This window comes from Oncorhynchus mykiss, chromosome 28 (assembly GCF_057628025.1).
Source record: "Oncorhynchus mykiss isolate SJ-2025 chromosome 28, ASM5762802v1, whole genome shotgun sequence".
Classification (NCBI taxonomy): domain Eukaryota; kingdom Metazoa; phylum Chordata; class Actinopteri; order Salmoniformes; family Salmonidae; genus Oncorhynchus; species Oncorhynchus mykiss.
The window spans coordinates 23,128,641-23,149,303 of record NC_143049.1 but is presented as its reverse complement, the minus strand read 5'-3'; the positions used below and the strand labels follow the sequence as shown (position 1 = coordinate 23,149,303).

Sequence of the window (20,663 nt, the reverse complement as noted above, 5' to 3'; positions counted from 1 at the left end):
GCCATCTATTTTATTAAGTACACCAGACCCTCCTCCAGCAAAGCACCCCTACAACATGATGCTGCCACCCCCGTGCTTCACGTTTGGGATGGTGTTCTTCGGCTTGTAAGCCTCCCCATTTTTCCTCCAAACATAACAATGGCCAAACAGTTCTATTTTTGTTTCATCAGACCAGAGGACATTTCTCCAGAAAGTATGATTTTTGTCCCCATGTGCAGTTGCAAACCGTAGTCTGGCTTTCTTATGGCGGTTTTGGAGCCGTGGCATCTTCCTTGATGAGCGGCCTTTCAGGTTATGTCGATATAGGACTCGTTTTACTGTGGATATATATACTTTTGTACATTTTTCCTCCAGCATTTTCCCAAGGTCCTTTGCTGTTGTTCTGGGATTGATTTGCACTTTTCACACCAAAGTACGTTCATCTCTAGGAGACAGGTATGATGGCTGCATGGGCCCATGGTGTTTACTTGCATACTATTGTTTGTACAGATGAATGTGGTACCTTCAGGCATTTGGAAATTGCTCCCAAGGATGAACAAGACTTGTGGAGATCTACAATTTTTTTCGGAGGTCTTGGCTGATTTCATTTAATTTTCCCATGATGTCGAGCAAAGAGTCACTGAGTTTGAAGGTAAGCCTTGAAATACATCCACAGGTACACCTCCAATTGACCGTCAATTAGCCTATCAGAAGCTTCTAAAGTCATGACTTCATTTTCTGTAATTTTCCAAGCTGTTTCAAGGCACAGTCAACTTAGTGTATGTAAACTTCTGACCCACTGGAATTGTGATACAGTGTGTGAAATAATCTGTCTGTGAACAATTGTTGGAAAATTACTTGTGTCATGCACAAAGTAGATGTCTTAACCGACTTGCCAAAAATATAGTTTGTTCACAAAATATGTGTGGAGTGGTTGAAAAACGAGTTTTAATGACTCCAACCTAAGTGTATGTAAACTTCCCGACTTCAACTCTACATAGCTACCTCAATTATATAGCCATGTCATTTTTTACTCGTTACTCTTATTCGTTATTCACTGTGTATTCATTCCTCGTGTTAAATTTTAGTTTAATTTTTTTTTATCTTTACATTTATCTTGTTGGAAAAGGACCCGTGAGTAAGCATTTCACTGTTAGCCTACACCTGTTGTTTACGGAGCATGTGACAAATAACATTTCATTTGAGATGCATATAGTATGTGTCCCCCTTGTGTTCAGAGGGGTGTGGAGATCCAGAAACATTGAGATAAAATCAGTGTTTATTACGGTTTATTCAACATCAAGTGTAAAGTACAGTATAATATCACACAGAACAAGATTACACAAAATCTGCATGGAATATTTATTGAGAACTGCTACATCTAACAACAACTCTCTTAGCAGAAAGTGTTAAGTTAGGTACCTATGATATGGATAAATATGCATTATGTGATATGATATTATAATACTGTAGTCTTCCATAACCACATCTACGAAATTAGAGATTGCCCAAATATATTATTCTATACAAGTTAGTTGTCTTTACAGATTAGTTATTGTGTTGGAATCCTAAAAGCTACAATATTAAAACCGTTTTTATATTTGTCTAAGAAGAGATTACCTTCATTGCTCCCTAATAGGAAAACAAAATGGAAATATATCATGTCCAGGGGTGAAGTTCATCTGGTGTTGTTTCATTGTGAGCCAGCCTTGGCCCTGTTCACACATAACGATCCATCGTTCATAACAGTCCTGCTTCCAAGTATTTGGCTTTACTCTTGTTCTCCTCAGCGTTTGGATCACGGCAAGTGCATTCATCCTGATCACAGTTGGCACCAAACGGAATGACCTGTCAATCAGTCAAGTAACCAGGAGATTAGAAACAAACAAATCTCCAGAGGCAATACAATCACAAACAGAGGTCATTTCCCCAACTTAACTAATACATACACATTGTAATTGCATACATTTAACAATGCAATAAACTTCAAACTATGCCCATAAGAAGCCAGTTGTTTGTCCTACCTATCCAATAGTTTGCATAGTATTATATGTGTGAGCTCGACACGTTTTATTTCTTCACAATTTTAAAGAGAAACAAATGTCTCCAGAGAGATAAATGAAGGGAGTGATGTCAAATGGTTCACCATGGACTCAACGGTGAGAAACCTTGAGTATCGGGGGAGGGAATACACCACTGAGGTGAACGGATGAACACATGTTAAGAATCAACAACAGGGGTTGCCAGGTCTTGTCTAGGAAGCAAGCCATCACCACAGGTTGCAAAATAAACCCAGATGCCCTGCCTAGCACTCTGTTGCAAGAAATGTAAACATGAGAGGCTAGCTAAATGCTGAGGCTAGCCTAGCATTGATTTCACTGATGTTTAATGGAGGTAATAGTTTTATTGAAGATTTAGCAACTGTTCCAGAAGGTTAAGAAGAGAAACAGATCAGAGACTGCTCTCTCCCATTAAATGTGTGTTTGTTTGGCAACAAAGTGTTTCCTAAGCCCTATGTTGGTTCATTGATAGAGGCAATGGTGAGCCAAATGATATAGTGCACTATGTAGGGAATAGGCTGTCATTTGGGACAAAACTATACTCTGCTGCTTTTGGTTTGTTCTAACAACCTCTGGACAACAGGGGCTGGATGTTTTTCCTGCTTGCGTCAAACAAAAGCAAAATCTTGGACTGTTTTGTATGTACTTCTGAGTAGTTGCTAACCAATGTTTATCATGACAAAACTGCTTTGAAAGTGGAATAAAATGTGTTTTAGATAACTAATTAATTGAATGAATGGATTGCACTGTACAAACATGTAGAGCACATCGAGGCTCATTACACGTCTCTCCTTCAACTGGAAGCGAGTGAACTGAATCATCTTCCTAGTCTACTATCCAAGTCTTCTGCTGCTTGCTTGGACCTTTGGACCCAAAACCAGACTCTACAAATCAAAGTGGCCAATCAGGGAAGTGCCTTGAAGACCAGAAGCATTTCCATGGACTTCATAAAACACCAGTGCTCCACAGTTCCGCTGGACCCACAGTGGCAGGATGCTGTCGCTTACGTTTTATTTCACTTTCTCAGAGCCTTATAGTTTAACTGGTGTTTTACAGTTGCAGAAGACCACGGACACTAAGCCTTCCCCTCATAAAATACTTTTTAGCTGCTGATGTATTTATGACAGGCACTCCGTTGCTGAGCTTACTCATTCAAGGGGGAACCGGGAATAGCTGTGCTACCGCCATGAGTCATAGCTACGGACATGATAGAGACTAATGACCTCCAGTTAGCTGGCTGCAGCACTCCCAGGAATGAATAGGCACCATGATTATACAGTAAGCAAAATAGCAGGTATGTGGGAGAAAAACATTCTCACCGCAGTAGACTGACTCTCACATGGAAGTGAGAGTCCCTGCCCATCTTCCGAAAACATCTGAAACCCTACCTCTTCAAACAGTATCTTAAATAATCCTCCTCACCAAAAAAAAAACTTAACCAGCACTTGCACTTGACCTCCCTCCCCTTCTAGCTCTGATTCTACTGACAGCTACGATATTGAAGAAATTATACTTTCTAGGCCTGTGATATGTGGTTGTCCCACCTAGTTATCGATAAATGCACTAACTGTAAGTCACTTTGGATAAGAACATCTGCATTGGTTAATTTACCTTTCTGGTTGAGAGTGTGGATGGACAGCAGTCCCCTCCATCATACTCACAGTAGGCCCGGTTGTTGATGGTGTCACACCAACCATCTCCCCCAAAGGGCTGGAAAAAAGGAAACTCTTATTAAAGGTAGCATCCAAAAGATGACATCATCAAAAACGAGGCAACTTCCTACTTGCAGGCATCAACATCAACAGAATTCAACCAAACCCACAATGGGAAGCGCCAATAGTGGATACCATTGCCTTTTCATGCAATTAATTAACACCTAGTAAAGAGCTGATCCCTGACCTCTCAGAGCTGTGATTCAGTATTTTGCATGAGACAGGAATAGGGTACTTACTGCATTTAACAATTTTTCAGTACTTTGGGGAGTTCTGTCTAACTCGGCAATGGCACGCAATTGTCAAATTTATGTTACATAAAAATCTTAAATGCGTCATAATGAAAGCCTTTAACGTTTTTTAACTTAACCTTAAAGTTGCTGTGCCAAAAATAAGAAAATAAGAGGTGACTGCCAAAGATACTGTTGGCTTTCCCCGGGCCGATGGAGTCATTTCAAACACACACAGGTTGTACCTGAATCCACATCACAGTAGAATGGCAGCTGCTGGGGAGATTTCTGCAGAGTTTCTCCCCTGCTCAAAGCTAGCCCCCACTCCAAAATCATTTTCCTTGCCTTTCGAAGCTGCCAAGCCATAAATAAATCTATTTAATTGTTTTGTTTTTTACTAAATAATTTGGCCGGTAATTAAAACAGACTCTTTGGCAAAATTTGTTGATACTCCCTTTGTAAGACAAATAGGCTTTTAAACTGGCTCATGGACCATATTGGTTTCAGGTGCATTTGTAATACAATACTGTGGTCTTCATACATTTCTACTATGGTGCCTAACATAAAGCTGTTGTTTTGCAACACGTACAGTTGAAGTCGGAAGTTTACATACACCTTAGCCAAATCCATTTGAACTCACAACAGCTTCACAATTGTCACAATTCCTGACATTTAATCCTAGTAAAAATTCCCTGTCTTAGGTCAGTTAGGTTATTTTAAGAATGTGAAATGTCAGAATAATAGGAGAAAGAATGATTTATTTCAGCTTTTATTTCCTTCATCACATTCCCAGTGGGTCAGAAGTTTACATACACTCAATTAGTATTTGGTAGCATTGCCTTTAAACTGTTAACTTGGTTCAGACATTTTGGGTAGCCTTCCACAAACTTCCCACAATAAGTTGGGTAAATTTTGGCCCATTTCTCGTGTCGATATAGGACTAGTTTTACTGTGGATATAGATACTTTTGTACCTGTTTCCTCCAGCATCTTCACAAGGTCCTTTGCTGTTGTTCTGGGATTGATTTGCACTTTTCTCATCAAAGTACATTCATCTCTAGGAGACAGAACGTGTCTCCTTCCTGAGCGGTATGATGGCTGCGTGGTGCCATGGTGTTTATACTTGTGTAATACTGTTTGTATAGATGAACATTGTACCTTCAGGCGTTTGGAAATTGCTCCCAAGGATGAACCAGACTTGTGGAGGTCTACATTTTTTTTTCTGAGGTCTTGGCTGATTTCTTTTCATTTTCCCATGATGTCAAGCAAAGAGGCACTGAGTTTGAAGGTAGGCCTCGAAATACATCAACAGGTACACCTCCAATTGACTCAAATTATGTAAATTAGCCTATCAGAAGCTTCTAAAGCCATGACATAATTTTCTGGAATTTTCCAAGTTATTTAAAGGCACAGTCAACTTAGTGTATGTAAACTTCTGACCCACTGGAATTGTGATACAGTGAATTCTAAGTGAAATAATCTGTCTGTAAACAATTGTTGGAAAAATGACTTGTGTCATTCACAAAGTAGATGTCCTAACCGACTTGCCAAAACTATAGTTTGTTAACAAGAAATGTGCGGAGTGGTTGAAAAACGAGGTTTAATGACTCCAACATAAGTGTATGTAAACTTCCGACTTTAACTGTATGTTACATAATGTAACAACTTCTAAACATGAGAAAGTAGTATATTGCTTCTGGTTGTAATGTATCTTTAACATGACCCCTTAACATTGGTTAAATAAGTACCATCAGAAGTTAGACTATTTAAATCTGACAAGTCTTTAGTCTTTAATGATCTAACGTCAGTACTTGTCACCTTTCATTATAAAGCAAAACAATAAAAATACTGCAACATCAACAGTATGAACACCCATGCTTTTCCTAAAAAAAATTAAAAGTTGACACTCTTGACTCGTCCAAATGCCCATTTCTATCAACAATTTCCCCACACCTTTCTTATCACCCAAATGTTCTCCATAACGTAAGAAAGAGGCATGACTTTTCCACTTGTGAGTCATTGTATTTTTTATTTGATAAAGGTACCATTAATGTAATTTTAAAGGTGATAAGGGGTCATAGACAAGACTGATGGATCAGACTTCCACGGAGTGCTCCAGGAATCTGGGAAATAAGGCAGAGAGAGACCTCCCGACTTCTAACGGCCCTGTGTAAACTGTCAGTAAATTTAATAGTACCGCCTCTTAGAACATACTTGGAACTCTGATGTCTGCTGGATTATGGTGTCAGTGTAATGTACCAAGTTTAAAGGTGTTTATGATGCCGTGTCTGCACCAGCAGACTTTGGAGGGGAGGCCGACTTTTGCCCAGAACCTTGGTGTTTTCTTTTTGAAAAATCCATTGTTCTAGTACACTGTAATTCCTACAGTAGACTAGATGCCATACAGTGTGCTATCTGAGGGACAACTCATCCCTTTGATAGCTTGCTGAGCTGTTTGAGTTACAACAGCAAATAAATATATCCACTATCGGATATCCAACCTGGCTGTTTACTCATTTTCCAGGCTTCAATCGAAGAGGGGTTCTTAGGGATTCTAGTCCATTGCATTTTTTTACTTGCGTCATCCAAATTGGTATTTAAAGAATCCAGAATTTACTTTAAATGAACCCCTTTGTTATTGTTATTCATACATAAACACAACACAACTGTGTCCATTAAGACAAAAACGTTTTGAAGAAACATACATTAACACAATGCAACTGTTTCCAGGATGACTCAGTAATTTGACAATACCAAAATAAATGTGGACTAAGTTTATCATTAGCGACACCAAGGGTGGCGATTCCTCATAAACATGATCTCTTCATGCCATGAAAACAATCTTACAACTTAAAAGCCACACGTGGTTATAGATTAAACCTAAACATCCTGTTGGAGTGAAGGAAGGGATTACGCTCGGAGAGAGAGCCGACGGACTTAGTTTAATGCTAAGTGAAAGATACAACAAACTAAATAAACTCCCTAGCAACACCTTTTAATGTTTTGGGAAAGAAAATGGGATAACTAGTCAGTTGCACAACTAAATGCATTCAACAGAAATGTGTCTTCAGTCTTCCCTCTGAATCAGAGAGGTGCGGGGGGCTGCATTAATCGACGTCCATGGCGCCCGGGGAGCAGTTGTTGTTGGGGGTTAACTGCCTTGCTCAAGGGCCCACATTACCGCTTCCTGATTGAGACTTCCTCAGAGCTCGCTCACTAATTATGTTCTCCTCTAAATTCCTTCTCAAATGTAAAGTCATGTTTAGTGGTTCAAAACAAACCTGCAACATTAATGTGTGTCTGGCAAATGTTAAACTTCAAGGTACAGTTACCGCTCAAGGTATTGTAAAATTGGACTATTTAAAGACATGTTCTTGAACTTTGGTGACTACTAAATATTTTTTAAACCCCCTGCTTTGGGCTGGATGTGTGAATGTGTAGTTCATACATATGTAATCTATGAGCAGAGTTACTATCTTACCTCAATTAGCCACAAAATCACTTGTTTGAAACTGACTGTTTTTCTTGAAGATGTGCTGTGCCATTTTCCCTACATTTTCCGCCACATCTTCCCCCTATAGCAATTTGAGTTCTACCAGTGAGCTTCATCCCCTCACCATATAAATGACAGTTAGCAAGTGGCACATCATGCACCCACAGCAGAGCGAGAGAGAGCAATGATTGTACAGTATGTGCAGATATGTGCACCATGCCTTCGGAAAGTATTCAGATCTCTTGACTTTTTCCACATTTTGCGATGTTACAGTCTTATTCTAAAATCGGGGTGGCAGATAGCCTAGTGGTTAGAGCGTTGATCGAATCCCTGAGCTGATAAAGTTAAAATCTGTCGTTCTAAGTCATGAGGTCGAATGAATTGTCCGTAAAGCTCAGAGACAAGATTGTGCCGAGGCACAGATCTGGGGAAGGGTACCAAAGAACTTCTGCAGCATTGAAGGTCCCCAAGAACACAGTGGCCACCATAATTTTAAATGGAAAACGTTTAGAACCACCACTCTTCACCTCCTAGAGCTGGCCACCCGGTCAAACTGAGTAATGAAACCAAGATTCAATACTTTGGCCTGAATGCCAAGGGTCACGTCTGGAGGAAACCTGGCACCATCCCTACGGGGAAGCATGGTGGTGGCACCATCCCTACGGGGAAGCATGGTGGTGGCAGCATCATGCTGTGGGGATGTTTTTCAGCGGCAGGGACTGGGAGACTAGTCAGGGTCGAGGCAAAGATGACCGGTGAAAAGTACAGAGAGATCCTTAATGAAAACCTGCTCCAGGACCTCAGACTGGGGGTGAATGTTCACCACCGCACAGGACAATGACCCTAAACACAGAGCCAAGACAAGGCAGGAGTGACTTTGGGACAAGTCTCAATGTCCTTGAGTGGCCCAGCCAGAGCCCAGACTTGAACCCGATCTAATATCTCTATCTCCATCCAACCTAACAGAGCTTGAGAGGATCTGCAGAGAAGAATGGTAGAAACTCCCCAAATACAGGTGTGCCACATTTGTAGCGTCGTACCCAAAAAGACTCAGGGCTGTAATTGCTGCCAAAGGTGCTTCAACAAACTACTGAGTAAAAAAGTACTGAGTAAAAAACAAAATAACAAAAAAAAAAAAAAATACTTATACATTTTAAACATTTGTAAAAATATTTTTTGCTTTGTTATTATGGGGTATTGTGTGTAGATTTATGAGCCAAAAAAACTATTGAATACATTTTAGAATAAGGCTGTAACCTAACATAACGTGGAAAAAGTCAAGGGGTCTGAATACTTTCCAAAGGCACTGTATGTGCCGTAGTATGCAATTTTCGGGTATTTCAGAACTACTGTCTAAAAAGTATACAAAAGTATAAATATATGATGTTATTTATAACAAGTATTACTCACACTGCAAGTTCAACTTGTGAACGAGAGAAGAGTTGATACTGGCTGTAACTGTGGAGCACATGGGGTAGGCTAAATAGTTTGTTTTTGAAGGGCTGATTGGCTAGTCTTGACACACCCTCATTACATTATTCAGTTGTCTCTCTGCTCTCTACTGTCCATTCAGCCTTTGCTTGTTTACTTCTTGAAAGGAAAATACCATTTGAGTATTCTTTTGATCAACTGTTTTGCTATTGAGATTTATGCATTTTGTGCACCACGATTAGAAGAGGAAAATGTTGGCCTAGATAATGAAGGTCTACTTGTGGTAAAGTCTAATGTGCCTTAAACGGATACTTCGGGATTTTAGCAATGAGTCAGAAGAACTCATGGATACCATTTTTATGTCTCTGCATCCAGTATGAATGTTGTTTTGTGAGCCAATGTCAGCTAGCGTTAGTGCAATGACTAGAAGTGTATTGTAGCTACTGTACTTGCATGCTAGCAGTTACCATAGACTACCAGGCATTGCGCTAACGCTAGTTAGCAACTTCCTTCAAACTGCACGTAAAGACATAAAAATGGTTTCCACAAGCACTGAAGTATTCCTTTAACTGACCTCATCATCCTATTTTGAAAATGAGCATCTGGATGAGATCTGTCAGGGAGTATTTGTAACACATGTGGAGTGGTATAATTTACAATGTTGTCATGGAGTATCTGGTTATAAGCAACTGAAGATTGAAGGAAAGAATTGTTGGCAGGTAGATTAAATATTTTAATACCATGAGACATGAACAGTTAATGTGTTCCATAGATAGTTCCAGTTTACACTAAAGTCTGGTGGATTCTGAATAAAAAGGTTCTGGATAATAATAGAGTACTATGACAGCTAATAAATTAATGGGCAAATATTTCAAAATAAGCCTGCCTTTGAATTTGATCCCTGAAAATAGACCAAATCTAAGGAAACGATGAAAGAGAAATGGAACACCGTCAGCCTCAGAAATGACGCTTTGTCGCCAGTGATCAGTATTTCAACAAATAAAGCCTTAACAAGGTAGAGCGAGAGACGTTCATAGTTTGCAGTGAACCGTGCCATAGTTGGTGCACACTTGAGGCCCATTTCATTCCCCTGTAGGTGAAGGAACTGCACTAAGGTTGATTTACTGTTTTTACTTTCAATGACTGTGATATGTGCTTGTCTTACCTACCTTAGTTGAATTCATTCTGTAAGTCACTCTGGATAAGTGTCTGCTAAGTGACCAAATTGTAAATCCAAATCTAAATGTAAATCTGATGAGTTAACCATGTTTAAACCCACAGGCTGTTCCTCTCGTGGACAATGGATTTTGACGTAAAACCACACCTTAACTTAGAATACGGCATAAACATTCTCAGTGGACCCACACTGTTGTTTGCTTTATCTGCAATTAATTGAATATGGGTCTTGGTGGTAATATTCTTGGTTGAGGTAGGAGTATGTACAGTATGATAAAATGAAGGGTCTATGGTTTCGGTTTTATTTACTTTTTAAAGTAAAACATGTAATCCTTTTTCTGCAATAAATGTAGAGCAAGTCTGTTCAAGCTTAGGCTACTTTAAAGAAAACACCATTGTTTTGATGTTAGGGATGATTATGATCAGGTAAGAAAATACTTTTTCAAAGCATGTATTGCTCGGGTCTCCATTTTGAAGACTAACACAATAGAGAGATAAAACAGACTGTAGCGATAGAACAGAGCAGCATAGATTGGCAAAATATATTACATGTGCTACCTGTCCCAGACCTGCTGTTTTCAACTCTCTAGAGACAGCAGGAGCGGTAGAGATACTCTCAATGATCGGCTATGAAAAGCCAACTGACATTTACTTCTGAGGTGCTGACTTGTTGCACCCTCGACAACTACTGTGACTATTATTATTTGACCATGCTGGTCATTTATGAACATTTGAACATATTGGCCATGTTCTGTTATAATCTCCACCCGGCACAGCCAGAAGAGGACTGACCATCCCTAATAGCCTGGTTCCTCTCTAGGTTTCTTCCTAGGTTTTGGGCCTTTCTAGTGAGTTTTTCCTAGCCACCGTGCTTCTACACCTGCATTGCTTGCTGTTTGGGGTTTTAGGCTGGGTTTCTATCTCAGCACTTTGAGATATCAACTGGGCTATATAAATAAATGTGATTTGATTTGACATGTCTCATCTTTAATCATGTTGGTACAGTATAATACTGCAAAATTGCAGACGGGAAGCCTGGGTGTATTTATGTTGTTGTTGACATTTTAAAATACATTTCCTGCAATTCTACACAGTTTGACCTGACTTATTATGCCTCTCTTGAGGGGTATTTTGTGGGGTATATGGATGGGTTTGAAAACACAGTACAAGTGGAAGGATAAGTGGAAGGCCCCCCAATCCCCCAAAACAATTTAAATAAAAGATTTGCAGGTTTGTAATACATTTAGCCATTTTAACGCTAATTTCTAGCTACTCTACACATTTTGTAATGAGGAAGAGAGAAAATGGTGGGGTTTTAAAGTAAGTGTCAAGTGAAAATGTCAATTTTAAAAGTAAAAATTCTATTAACTCATACCCAAATAATGTTGTTGACTCATCCTATACTTGTATTTGTGGCCAACGCATAAATCTGAGGGGGAAAAAAAACACTTTAAAAAAAACAACTCAAACTTGTATCTCAAACAGACCGTTTTTTCAAATGCTTGCTATTTCCTGATAACAGATGAGCGGTCTACTCGCATTAATATTTTTAATGACAGGTATACGCCCACACCATTCTGTTGTTGGGGTACGCCCACACCAATCCATCACAGAAAAGCTGCTTTTTAACATACTTATTTAAAAAAAATTGGAAGGAAAACTATTTCACTCATAATGTAATTAATTATATATATTTAATAGAAATCTGGAAACACTGGACAGTTAATTTACAAGTCAACTTTGGGCAAAAATAACAGCTTTTAACTGTATAAGTGATCAATGCACTATAATAACAGGTCATTTAATGCTTAAATTTTTTTATAATATTGACAAGATATTTGGCTACAGGAGTGCCATTTCTTACCTATCTCTACAGCTTCCATCCAAAATGACATCAACACATACTGGAGGAGTTACTGGCTAGCTACAAGTGGCTAGCTTAGCTGATGAACTAGCTACATCGGTCACGGCGTGCATGACCAGAAAGACACATCGATGAACCATCAAACGGAGTTGGACCGTTGTTCATGCCCAAAGTTGATTGTTAAAGCAAATATCCTGCAATTCTACACATTTTGCCATTGATTATGATGTGCTATATACTATCTGACATGTTCTGGCTGGGGTACCTCAACCAAAACATTTTATTTGTTTATTTTAACCTCTCTTGGGTAGGGGGCAATATTTTCACGTTCGGATGAAAAGCGTGCCCAAAGTAAACTGCCTGTTACTCAGGCCCAGAAGCTATGCATATAGAATATGTAAATAACTGGTAGATTTGGATAGAAAATACTCAAAAGTTTATAAAACTGTTAAAATTATGTCTGTGAGTATTAACAGAACTGACTTGGCAGGCAAAACCCCGAGGACAAACCATCCCAAAAAAACAAATGTTCAGCATACCACTGTTTTCAATGGCTGTCACTTTTATTATAAGGCGAAATCCTCCCAGGTTGCAGTTCCTAGGGCTTCCACAAGATGTCAACAGTCTTTAGAAAGAGTTTCATGCTGGTTTTTGGAAAAATGAGACAGACATTGTAGTTTTTCTAGGTAGCTCCCATTTTGGATGTAGTGTCTACAAGCGCGTGGAAGAGAGCGCGTTCTTTGGTATTTTTCTCCGGTAAAGACGATAACGATTCTCCGTCTTAAATGTTATCGTTTATTTACGTATTAGGGTATCTAACGTTTGATTATAAACGTTGTTTGACTTGTTTGTAAAAGTTTATTAGTAACATTTGGAATTCATTTTGTATGCATTTTGATGGAGGGAAACTAGGTGGATTATGGACTGAAGCGCGCCAGCTAAACTGAGTTTTTATGGATATAAAGAAGGACATTATCGAACAAAAGGACCATTTGTGATGTATCTGGGACCTTTTGGAGTGCCAACAGAAGAAGATCAAAGGTAAGGCATTTATTAAATCGCTATTTCTGACTTTCGTGGCGCACCTGCCTGGTTGAAATATGTTTTTCATGCTTTTGTATGCGGGGTGCTGTCCTCAGATAATCGCATGGTGTGCTTTCGCCGTAAAGCCCTTTTGAAATCTGACACAGCGGCTGGATTAACAAGAAGTTAAACTTAATTTTGATGTATTACACTTGTGATTTTATGAAAGTTAAATATTTATAATTCTGCAATTTCACCGGATGTTGGCCAGGTGGGACGGTAGCGCCCATAATAAGTTACAGAAATTATTAGGGGGGGGGGGCACATGTCCCCCCATCCCTGGTGTCAATTTTGCCTATGATATAACACTCACCTCACATGACTGGATACATTGTATGAGTTTGGGGTCAGGATGCCATCTCATCATTCCTGTGCAGACGATGTCCTGTAATGTAACATTGATTGAGACGTTGTAATTAGTCATCAGTATCAACATCAAGCTCTATAGATCTAAACCGGTTTCAGTTAAACTAGGCTTACAGGAAATGGTATGTCTGTGCACAGGACTTTCTTTTTGGTGATACAAAATGTCAATGACTACACTTGATAAAGATCTCTAACTTTAAATCCAGCTCCAACTTTACACTACCTCCCACCAAACCAAAAACATTTAGTCAACAAGGCCATATTTGGTGTTATGAAGTGATCTAGCCAAAAAGGCACTGTCATCTTGAGTTCTCATAATGGTCTGTGGCATTTTCTTTCTACCTTAATTGGAACGACAGCGTACTAATCATATTGATTGACTGACAAAGACTATAGGAGTAACAGGATACTCCTTTGTGTCCCAAAAGTTGTCTGGTTAAGGGATACAGTCATAATGCCTTGGATCAAGATGACGTGCCAGTAATACAGCTCAAGTTATCAAAATCAGTTCCAAACTATTTGGAAGGCAGTTAGGTCTGCTGGCTCGGTGAAGGGCCACCCAATAGAGCAGGGGTACTCAACTCTTACCCTGTGAGGTCCGGAGCCTGCTGGTTTTCTGTTCTACCTGATAATTAATTGTACACACCTGGTGTCCCAGGTCTAAATCAGTCCCTGATTTAGAACAATGAAAAAATGCAGCAGAACAGCTTCGAGGTCCAGAGTTGAGTTTGAGGGCAATACAGGGTCAAATGATAGGGCTGTTTACCCTAGCGTTCATGTCAAAGCGATCCTTTGAGATGATATTGGGCAGGTTGCCCTTCTTAAGAAAACAACAGTATATTTCACTCTGACACATCATTGAAATTCCTAGACATTCCGCCATGATGATTGCGTGTTCCAGAGATTCTTGATGAAAGGCGCCTATTTATAATAGTATAACCCCTGATGTCACATATCACTTTTTTTGGTCCATCCGATTCTTTATACCATCATAACTTGCCATCTGTATGTCAATCTTGCAGAAATCACAATAAACATTTGATCATTACAGAGTTCACAGTAAGGCTACCAGTGCCCTAACTTAGCAGGGAAGAAGCAGGAAGCTTGCAATTGGTTCTTTATATTGAATAATATTAATACACTGGCTAAAATAAGCTGCAAATGTAGCTTTTTTGCAGGAAAAGCTCAATTTGAAGTATAGATAACCACATGTTTTAGTCATTTACTCATTCAAATGAATCATTTGAGCAAGCCTCAGACCTGTTTGTGAAGCTCTAAGGATACACAAGGGGGATATCAGCCAATGCTAATAACATTCAGTAAATAACAAAGCATCACAACGTTTGCATCAGTCAAACACCTTACCTGAACCCTGCCTGGCAGCATCCAGTGCTTGACGTTGTCTGCAGTGGTGCCATTGGCTAAAACCACTGGGTCATGCAGGGCTGCACTGCATGTTGGGTAGCAAACTGCACCTGCAGTGACACAAAGTAAGCTTTCCTTCTACGCTGATTTGCATCTGTTGAATTTATTCATGTGCAAATAAAAAAAGTTGAGACTAGTCATCTGTGGTTCAACAGCTTGGCAGTTCGGCTTGCAAAGTGTTTTACCACCTGCTACCTGCTATGGCTATGTTATATTTTCCAATGCCTTCTGGGATGCTACAGAACGCTCCACAATTCATAATATCTAAACAATTAAGAACACTTGGGTAAAAATATACATGTATACATATATATTTTTAAGGTATGGTATTACATAATGATGAGATGTTAAAACACGTTCTGTTACATCGTAGAAGCTTCATGACCAAACAAATACCAATAGAATGGATGCAATGCATTATGTCTTTAATATAATACTGACAGTCTATGATTACTACAGTACAAAACACTGCTGTGCATTACTACATTAAAGTACTACTGTAAGTGTAATGAGGAGTGTCCTCAAGCTGGAGAAGTTGAGAAGGAGACTTACCAACATTGAAACTCTCGTCACAGGCAAACTGAACCTGATTGACATCAGGCGGAGGTGTGCAGGCTCCAGCTAACCTTGTACACATGGTGAACTCCTCTGTCCACCTGCCATCTTTAGTGCAGCGAATCGTGTGCTGTCAGGAGAGATAAAAACTGAATGAATAAGATAGTACTTTATTAATGGGATGGGATGATGTTCAAGCTCAGAAAGTGGACCTAGATTGCATCTTTTGTTTACGTTTTCTGAGGCGTGGGGACACAGGAGGGTACAGAGGCTGTTGTAGTGCCTGCCATTGGTGCAGGTGTACATGCCCTCAAAGACAGCAGGCAGAGATGGACAGGGAACGGGTTCACAGCCCCCCTCCTCCCACTGGCCCCCCTCTACACACTCCACCTTCAGAAACCTCCTCCTAACACACACACAACACACATGCAGACAGACACATACGCACGCACGCACACACACACACACAGACACACACACACACACAAAATTCTGTTATTTCAAATTGAATTTAAAACATCTCAAAAGTAATAATAAACAAGATAATTTAAAACCATTTTTATAGTGCTTTTAGCTTTTAACACGTTGCATTAATAAGGTGCTTAAGATTTTCACATATCTTAAAAGTGAGTTGAAAAACTCATAAAGAAGTCCAGGTGCAAAAATTATGTTCTCATATTAGTTTGTACATGCAGTTAGTCCTGTAGAACATGCTGAGCAGTCTTAGAAGGTCCAGCTAGATTCAAGAACATTGTCTTTGACAGCCAACATTGCCCAATAGTCAAGGGATAATGCTGACTCCAACAAAGGGCGGAAATAAACTCGCACCAGCGGTTTACTAATGGGAAACTATCTCATTAGAAACACGTGAATTACATCGATAATGAGGTGAAGTTACCCAATTAATTCAACTGGAAAACAATAATGAGGCAATTAACCATTGGTATGGAATTTATTGGAGGTTTATGTTGCTATGCTTAGAAACCGTACACAGGTATGCAAGGCTGATGGATCTAAAAATACATTTAAATGTATGAATTGTGCTATTTAAACTCAGGATCCGTGGGGGAAATATGGGATGCATTCATTGTTCGGTGCTACATAAAATATAAGCTATTAACACTGTTCTCTAACATGTTTATGGAGCAAAAGAAAAGTGATACATAACACATTACTCACTTTCTTGACTTTGTGTTTAGGCTGGCAGTAACATAGTAACCTGGGTTACATTTGTAACGGCATACGGTACCCACATCATGTCCTGTACCATTGCACTGGGGTACTAGGAGCTTGGCGTTAGGTACTGTAGGAGGCTCTGGGCACTCAATCTTACAGTAGGCTTCAGGGAAGGACCATAGACCATCATCTAGGCACACCAACCTATCACTGTCCCCTGCAAAACAAATAAAGGCACACAATCAATTCAAACCTCACACAGAATTGTATATAATTTAATGATAATGATGAGTTGAGGTTCGTTATTTAAACTCTTAATGAATCTGACATCTGGAATCAGTCCCTTTGTTCAATTGCTAGGAGGGAAGGTGAGTTTGTGGACTATTAGTGATGTCAATATGATCTAATGTACCGTATGTGTCCATACCTGCCGGTGCATAATGCTCAATTATCCAAGGCCCCCCACACAAGGTTCTGTTGGTATGTATATGTCATCATAATACTCTAAAAGTTGTGTTCATTTTATTGGTCTATAAAATGTAATGAATCTTTGACATGGTTTAAAGTTTTATAAGGTATTTAAGCTCTGCTCTGGTGTTGCAATCATTAACAAAATCCAATACAGATGTGGGATCTTAATTTGACCTACCTTTAGCAAGATAACGTTCCTGCAGTGTAGGAAATGTAAAACTTGTAGTGTATTTGAGGTTTAAAAGGCTTCTGAATTTTATCATTTCTACTTTGAAATTTCACACTTGATTTTCCCTTATGAAAAATGTATCACCCCCTACAAACATTTCCATTAATTATAATCCACATTTCCTGTTGCTGCAGGATTATGTCCTGCTGTAGCAAACTAGCTAAAATTCTAATCCTACACCATATTTAGTAATGCATGTCAATGGGTAAATACGAATTAGGATCAACATGTTGGGTCAGTATCGGTAATCCATCAAACAATTCAGAAAGGGCTCACTGATTGACCACAGTTTAACAAAGTACTGTCAATAACAAGCTAGGTTGTGGTATACACTGAGTATACAAAACATGAAGAACACCTACTCTTTCCATGACAGACTGATCAGGTGAATTTAGGTGAAAGCTATGATCCCTTATTGAATGTCAATTGTTAAATCCACTACAATCAGTGTAGATGAAGGGGAGGAGACCGGTTAAAGAAGGACATGGATTGTGTATGTTTGCCATTCAGAGGGTGCATGGGCAAGACAAAATATTTAAGTGTCTTTGAACGGGGTATGCCAAGCACACCGGTTTGTGTCAAGAACTGCAACGCTGCTGAGTTTTTCATGCTCAACAGTTTCCTGTGTGTATCAAGACTCAATACTAGGAAGGTGTTCCTAGTGTTTGGTATACTAAGTGTACATCTTTTGGGAGTTGCCATGTAGAACCTAGAAGCCAGGAGTAAAACCCTGTAGTAGAACCTAGACGCCAGGAGTAAAACCCTGTTGTAGAACCTAGAAGACAGGGGTAAACCCTGTAATAGAACCTAGATGCCAGGAGTAAAACCCTGTTGTAGAACCTAGAAGCCAGGAATAAAACCCTATAGTAGAACCTAGAAGACAGGAGTAAAACCCTGTTGTAGAACCTAGAAGCCAGGAGTAAAATCCTGTAGTAGAACCTAGAAGACAGGGGTGGCCCCCCGGTAGTAGAACCTAGAAGACAGAAGTAAAACCCTGTTGTAGAACCTAGAAGACAGGGGTAAAACCCTGTTGTAGAACCTAGAAGACAGGGGTAAAACCCTGTAGTAGAACCTAGAAGACAGGAGTAAAACCCTGTTGTAGAACCTAGAAGACAGGGGTAAAACCCTGTAGTAGAACCTAGAAGACAAGAGTAAAACCCTGTTGTAGAACCTAGAACACAGGGGTGGCCCCCCGGTAGTAGAACCTAGAAGACAGGAGTAAAACCCTGTTGTAGAACCTAGAAGACAGGGGTAAAACCCTGTATTAGAACCTAGAAGACAGGGGTAAAACCCTGTTGTAGAACCTAGAAGACAGGGGTAAAACCCTGTAGTAGAACCTAGAAGACAGGAGTAAAACCCTGTAGTAGAACCTAGAAGACAGGGATAAAACCATGTAGTAGAAGCTAGAAGACAGGGATAAAACCCTGTAGTAGAAGCTAGAAGCCAGGGGCCCTGAGGTAAATGAAATGGCAGGCAGGCACTAAGCCAGAATGTTCTTGCCAGCATGAGTCCCACTCGGCCCTGCTGGCGAGTCCAGAGATAGAAACCCTCTCTTGTTTGCCTTATTTCCTATCCCCACCTGTCATCAACCAGCTATGGCTGCATGCTACTTTCCTATTTACACAAAGCCTAGGGCCTCCGTCCACTGGACGTGGACCAAGACCAACTGCCAAGCTGTTCAGTTCAGTCCCAGGGCCGGCTGAACAGCCTCGCCTCACAACAACCTCACAACTCCTACGCCATGATGCCACATCAGGCTAGACTCCAAGCCACTCTGTGTACAACATGAGGTAATACACTCGTGCGAAAAAGGGTTCCAAAAGGGTTCTCGGCTGTCCCCATAGCAGCACCCTTTTTGGTTATAGGTAGAACCCTTTTTGGTTTTGGGTACAACCTTTTGGGTTCCATGTAGAACCCTCTGTGGAAAGAGTGCTACATTGAACTCGACATTGAAAAGGGTTATTGTTCTCCGATGGGGAAAGCCAAAGAACCATTTAAGGTTTAGATAGATTGAGACCCCCTCAGGTAAAAAATAAAACAGCAATGACAGCCTCATGGTCAAGTTAATTTCTGTGAGAAAATGTTAGAATGTGCCATTCATGTTGTGTAAATGAGTGAATGAATGTCAACTTCCCACTTCTTTAAAATAATAAATGGACCTATAATTATCTGAACCTATAAACTGTTATTAAAACAGAATTTGCATGTAAATTTGTATCATTATAACTTTACCGTTGACCATACATACCCTGAAGCATGGCGGGGGGGTTGCAGGTGAAAGAGCACTGCTTGCCAAATGTTGTTCCCCAGGGGCAGCTGAAGACAGCGAAGTAGATGTGAGACTGGTCAGGGGGCCCACAGTCAATTAGCTGACAGCTCACAACATGGTCCCATGCTCCATTTAGACACTGAAGCTCCGTTTCTTGCTTTCAATGGAAGATTAATACATTACCATTACACAGACATGATGGGATATGGCATGCTACTACAGTAATACAAATATACTGTATACTACTGCTGCTACTTGTAATAGTTCCTCTACGATCTATATTTCGACAGTCATTTAAGGCTAGTACTATTTCATGTTACTTTCAAATGCTCTCAAATTCAATGTTGATGTGTAGGGGGATGAAGTGGAGGGGTCTTATAATATACATTTTATATATGATTTCTTTAATGCACAGTTTCTTAAAAATAGAGTGATTTCTGGAAGTTTTAGGGTTGTTCTTACCAGATGGGGTAAGACCCTAGTTTAATCCTAGTGTTGTGTTTACCTGATGGGGTAAGACCCTAGTCTAATCCTAGTGTTGTGCGTACCTGATGGGGTAAGACCCTAGTCTAATCCTAGTGTTGTGCGTACCTGATGGGGTAAGACCCTAGTCTAATCCTAGTGTTGTGCGTACCTGGAGGGGTAAAACCCTAGTCTAATCCTAGTGTTGTGCGTACCTGATGGGGTAAAACCCTAGTCTAATCCTAGTGTTGTGCGTACCTGATGGGGTAAGACCCTAGTCTAATCCTAGTGTTGTGTTTACCTGATGGGGTAAGACCCTAGTCTAATCCTAGTGTTGTGCGTACCTGATGTGGTAAGACCCTAGTCGAATCCTAGAGTTGTCCTTACCTGAAAGGGTGGATTACCCTTGCCACTGAGCACAGCGAGGATGAAACCTGGATGACAGTGGACAGTGCAGTGAGAGGTCTCAGTCCTCTCTGTCTCGGGGCTGCAGGTGACAGAGGCATGCTCCAACTGAGGAGGACTGCATGTGTCCATCTGGCATGGCCGCCGTGAACAGCTGGGCCATCACGATCACACACACACAGGGGGAGAGAAGAAACACAGAGAGAAAAGTATGAGCTGAGTAATGTTGATTATTTGAATCCTCAACAGATATGGTATCACATAGCATAGTGTGTGTG

The 20,663-nt window shown here is 40.1% G+C and overlaps 1 protein-coding gene across 1 annotated transcript in view; it reads right to left on the bottom strand.

Annotated features, from left to right (window-relative positions):
* Positions 1–1,253: 1,253 nt before the first annotated feature.
* Positions 1,254–20,663, bottom strand: part of pappa2 (pappalysin 2) — a 59,321-nt gene continuing 39,911 nt past the window's right edge. Inside the window, exons 15-23 of the mRNA XM_036966716.2 lie at positions 20,368–20,539; positions 19,498–19,675; positions 16,553–16,766; positions 15,608–15,779; positions 15,371–15,503; positions 14,759–14,868; positions 13,341–13,412; positions 3,651–3,749; positions 1,254–1,827 (exon numbers count right to left, since the gene is read on the bottom strand). Coding sequence (XP_036822611.2) covers positions 1,720–1,827; positions 3,651–3,749; positions 13,341–13,412; positions 14,759–14,868; positions 15,371–15,503; positions 15,608–15,779; positions 16,553–16,766; positions 19,498–19,675; positions 20,368–20,539 — 1,258 coding nt within the window. The 3' untranslated portion in view covers positions 1,254–1,719. The remainder of the gene's footprint in view (positions 1,828–3,650; positions 3,750–13,340; positions 13,413–14,758; positions 14,869–15,370; positions 15,504–15,607; positions 15,780–16,552; positions 16,767–19,497; positions 19,676–20,367; positions 20,540–20,663) is intronic.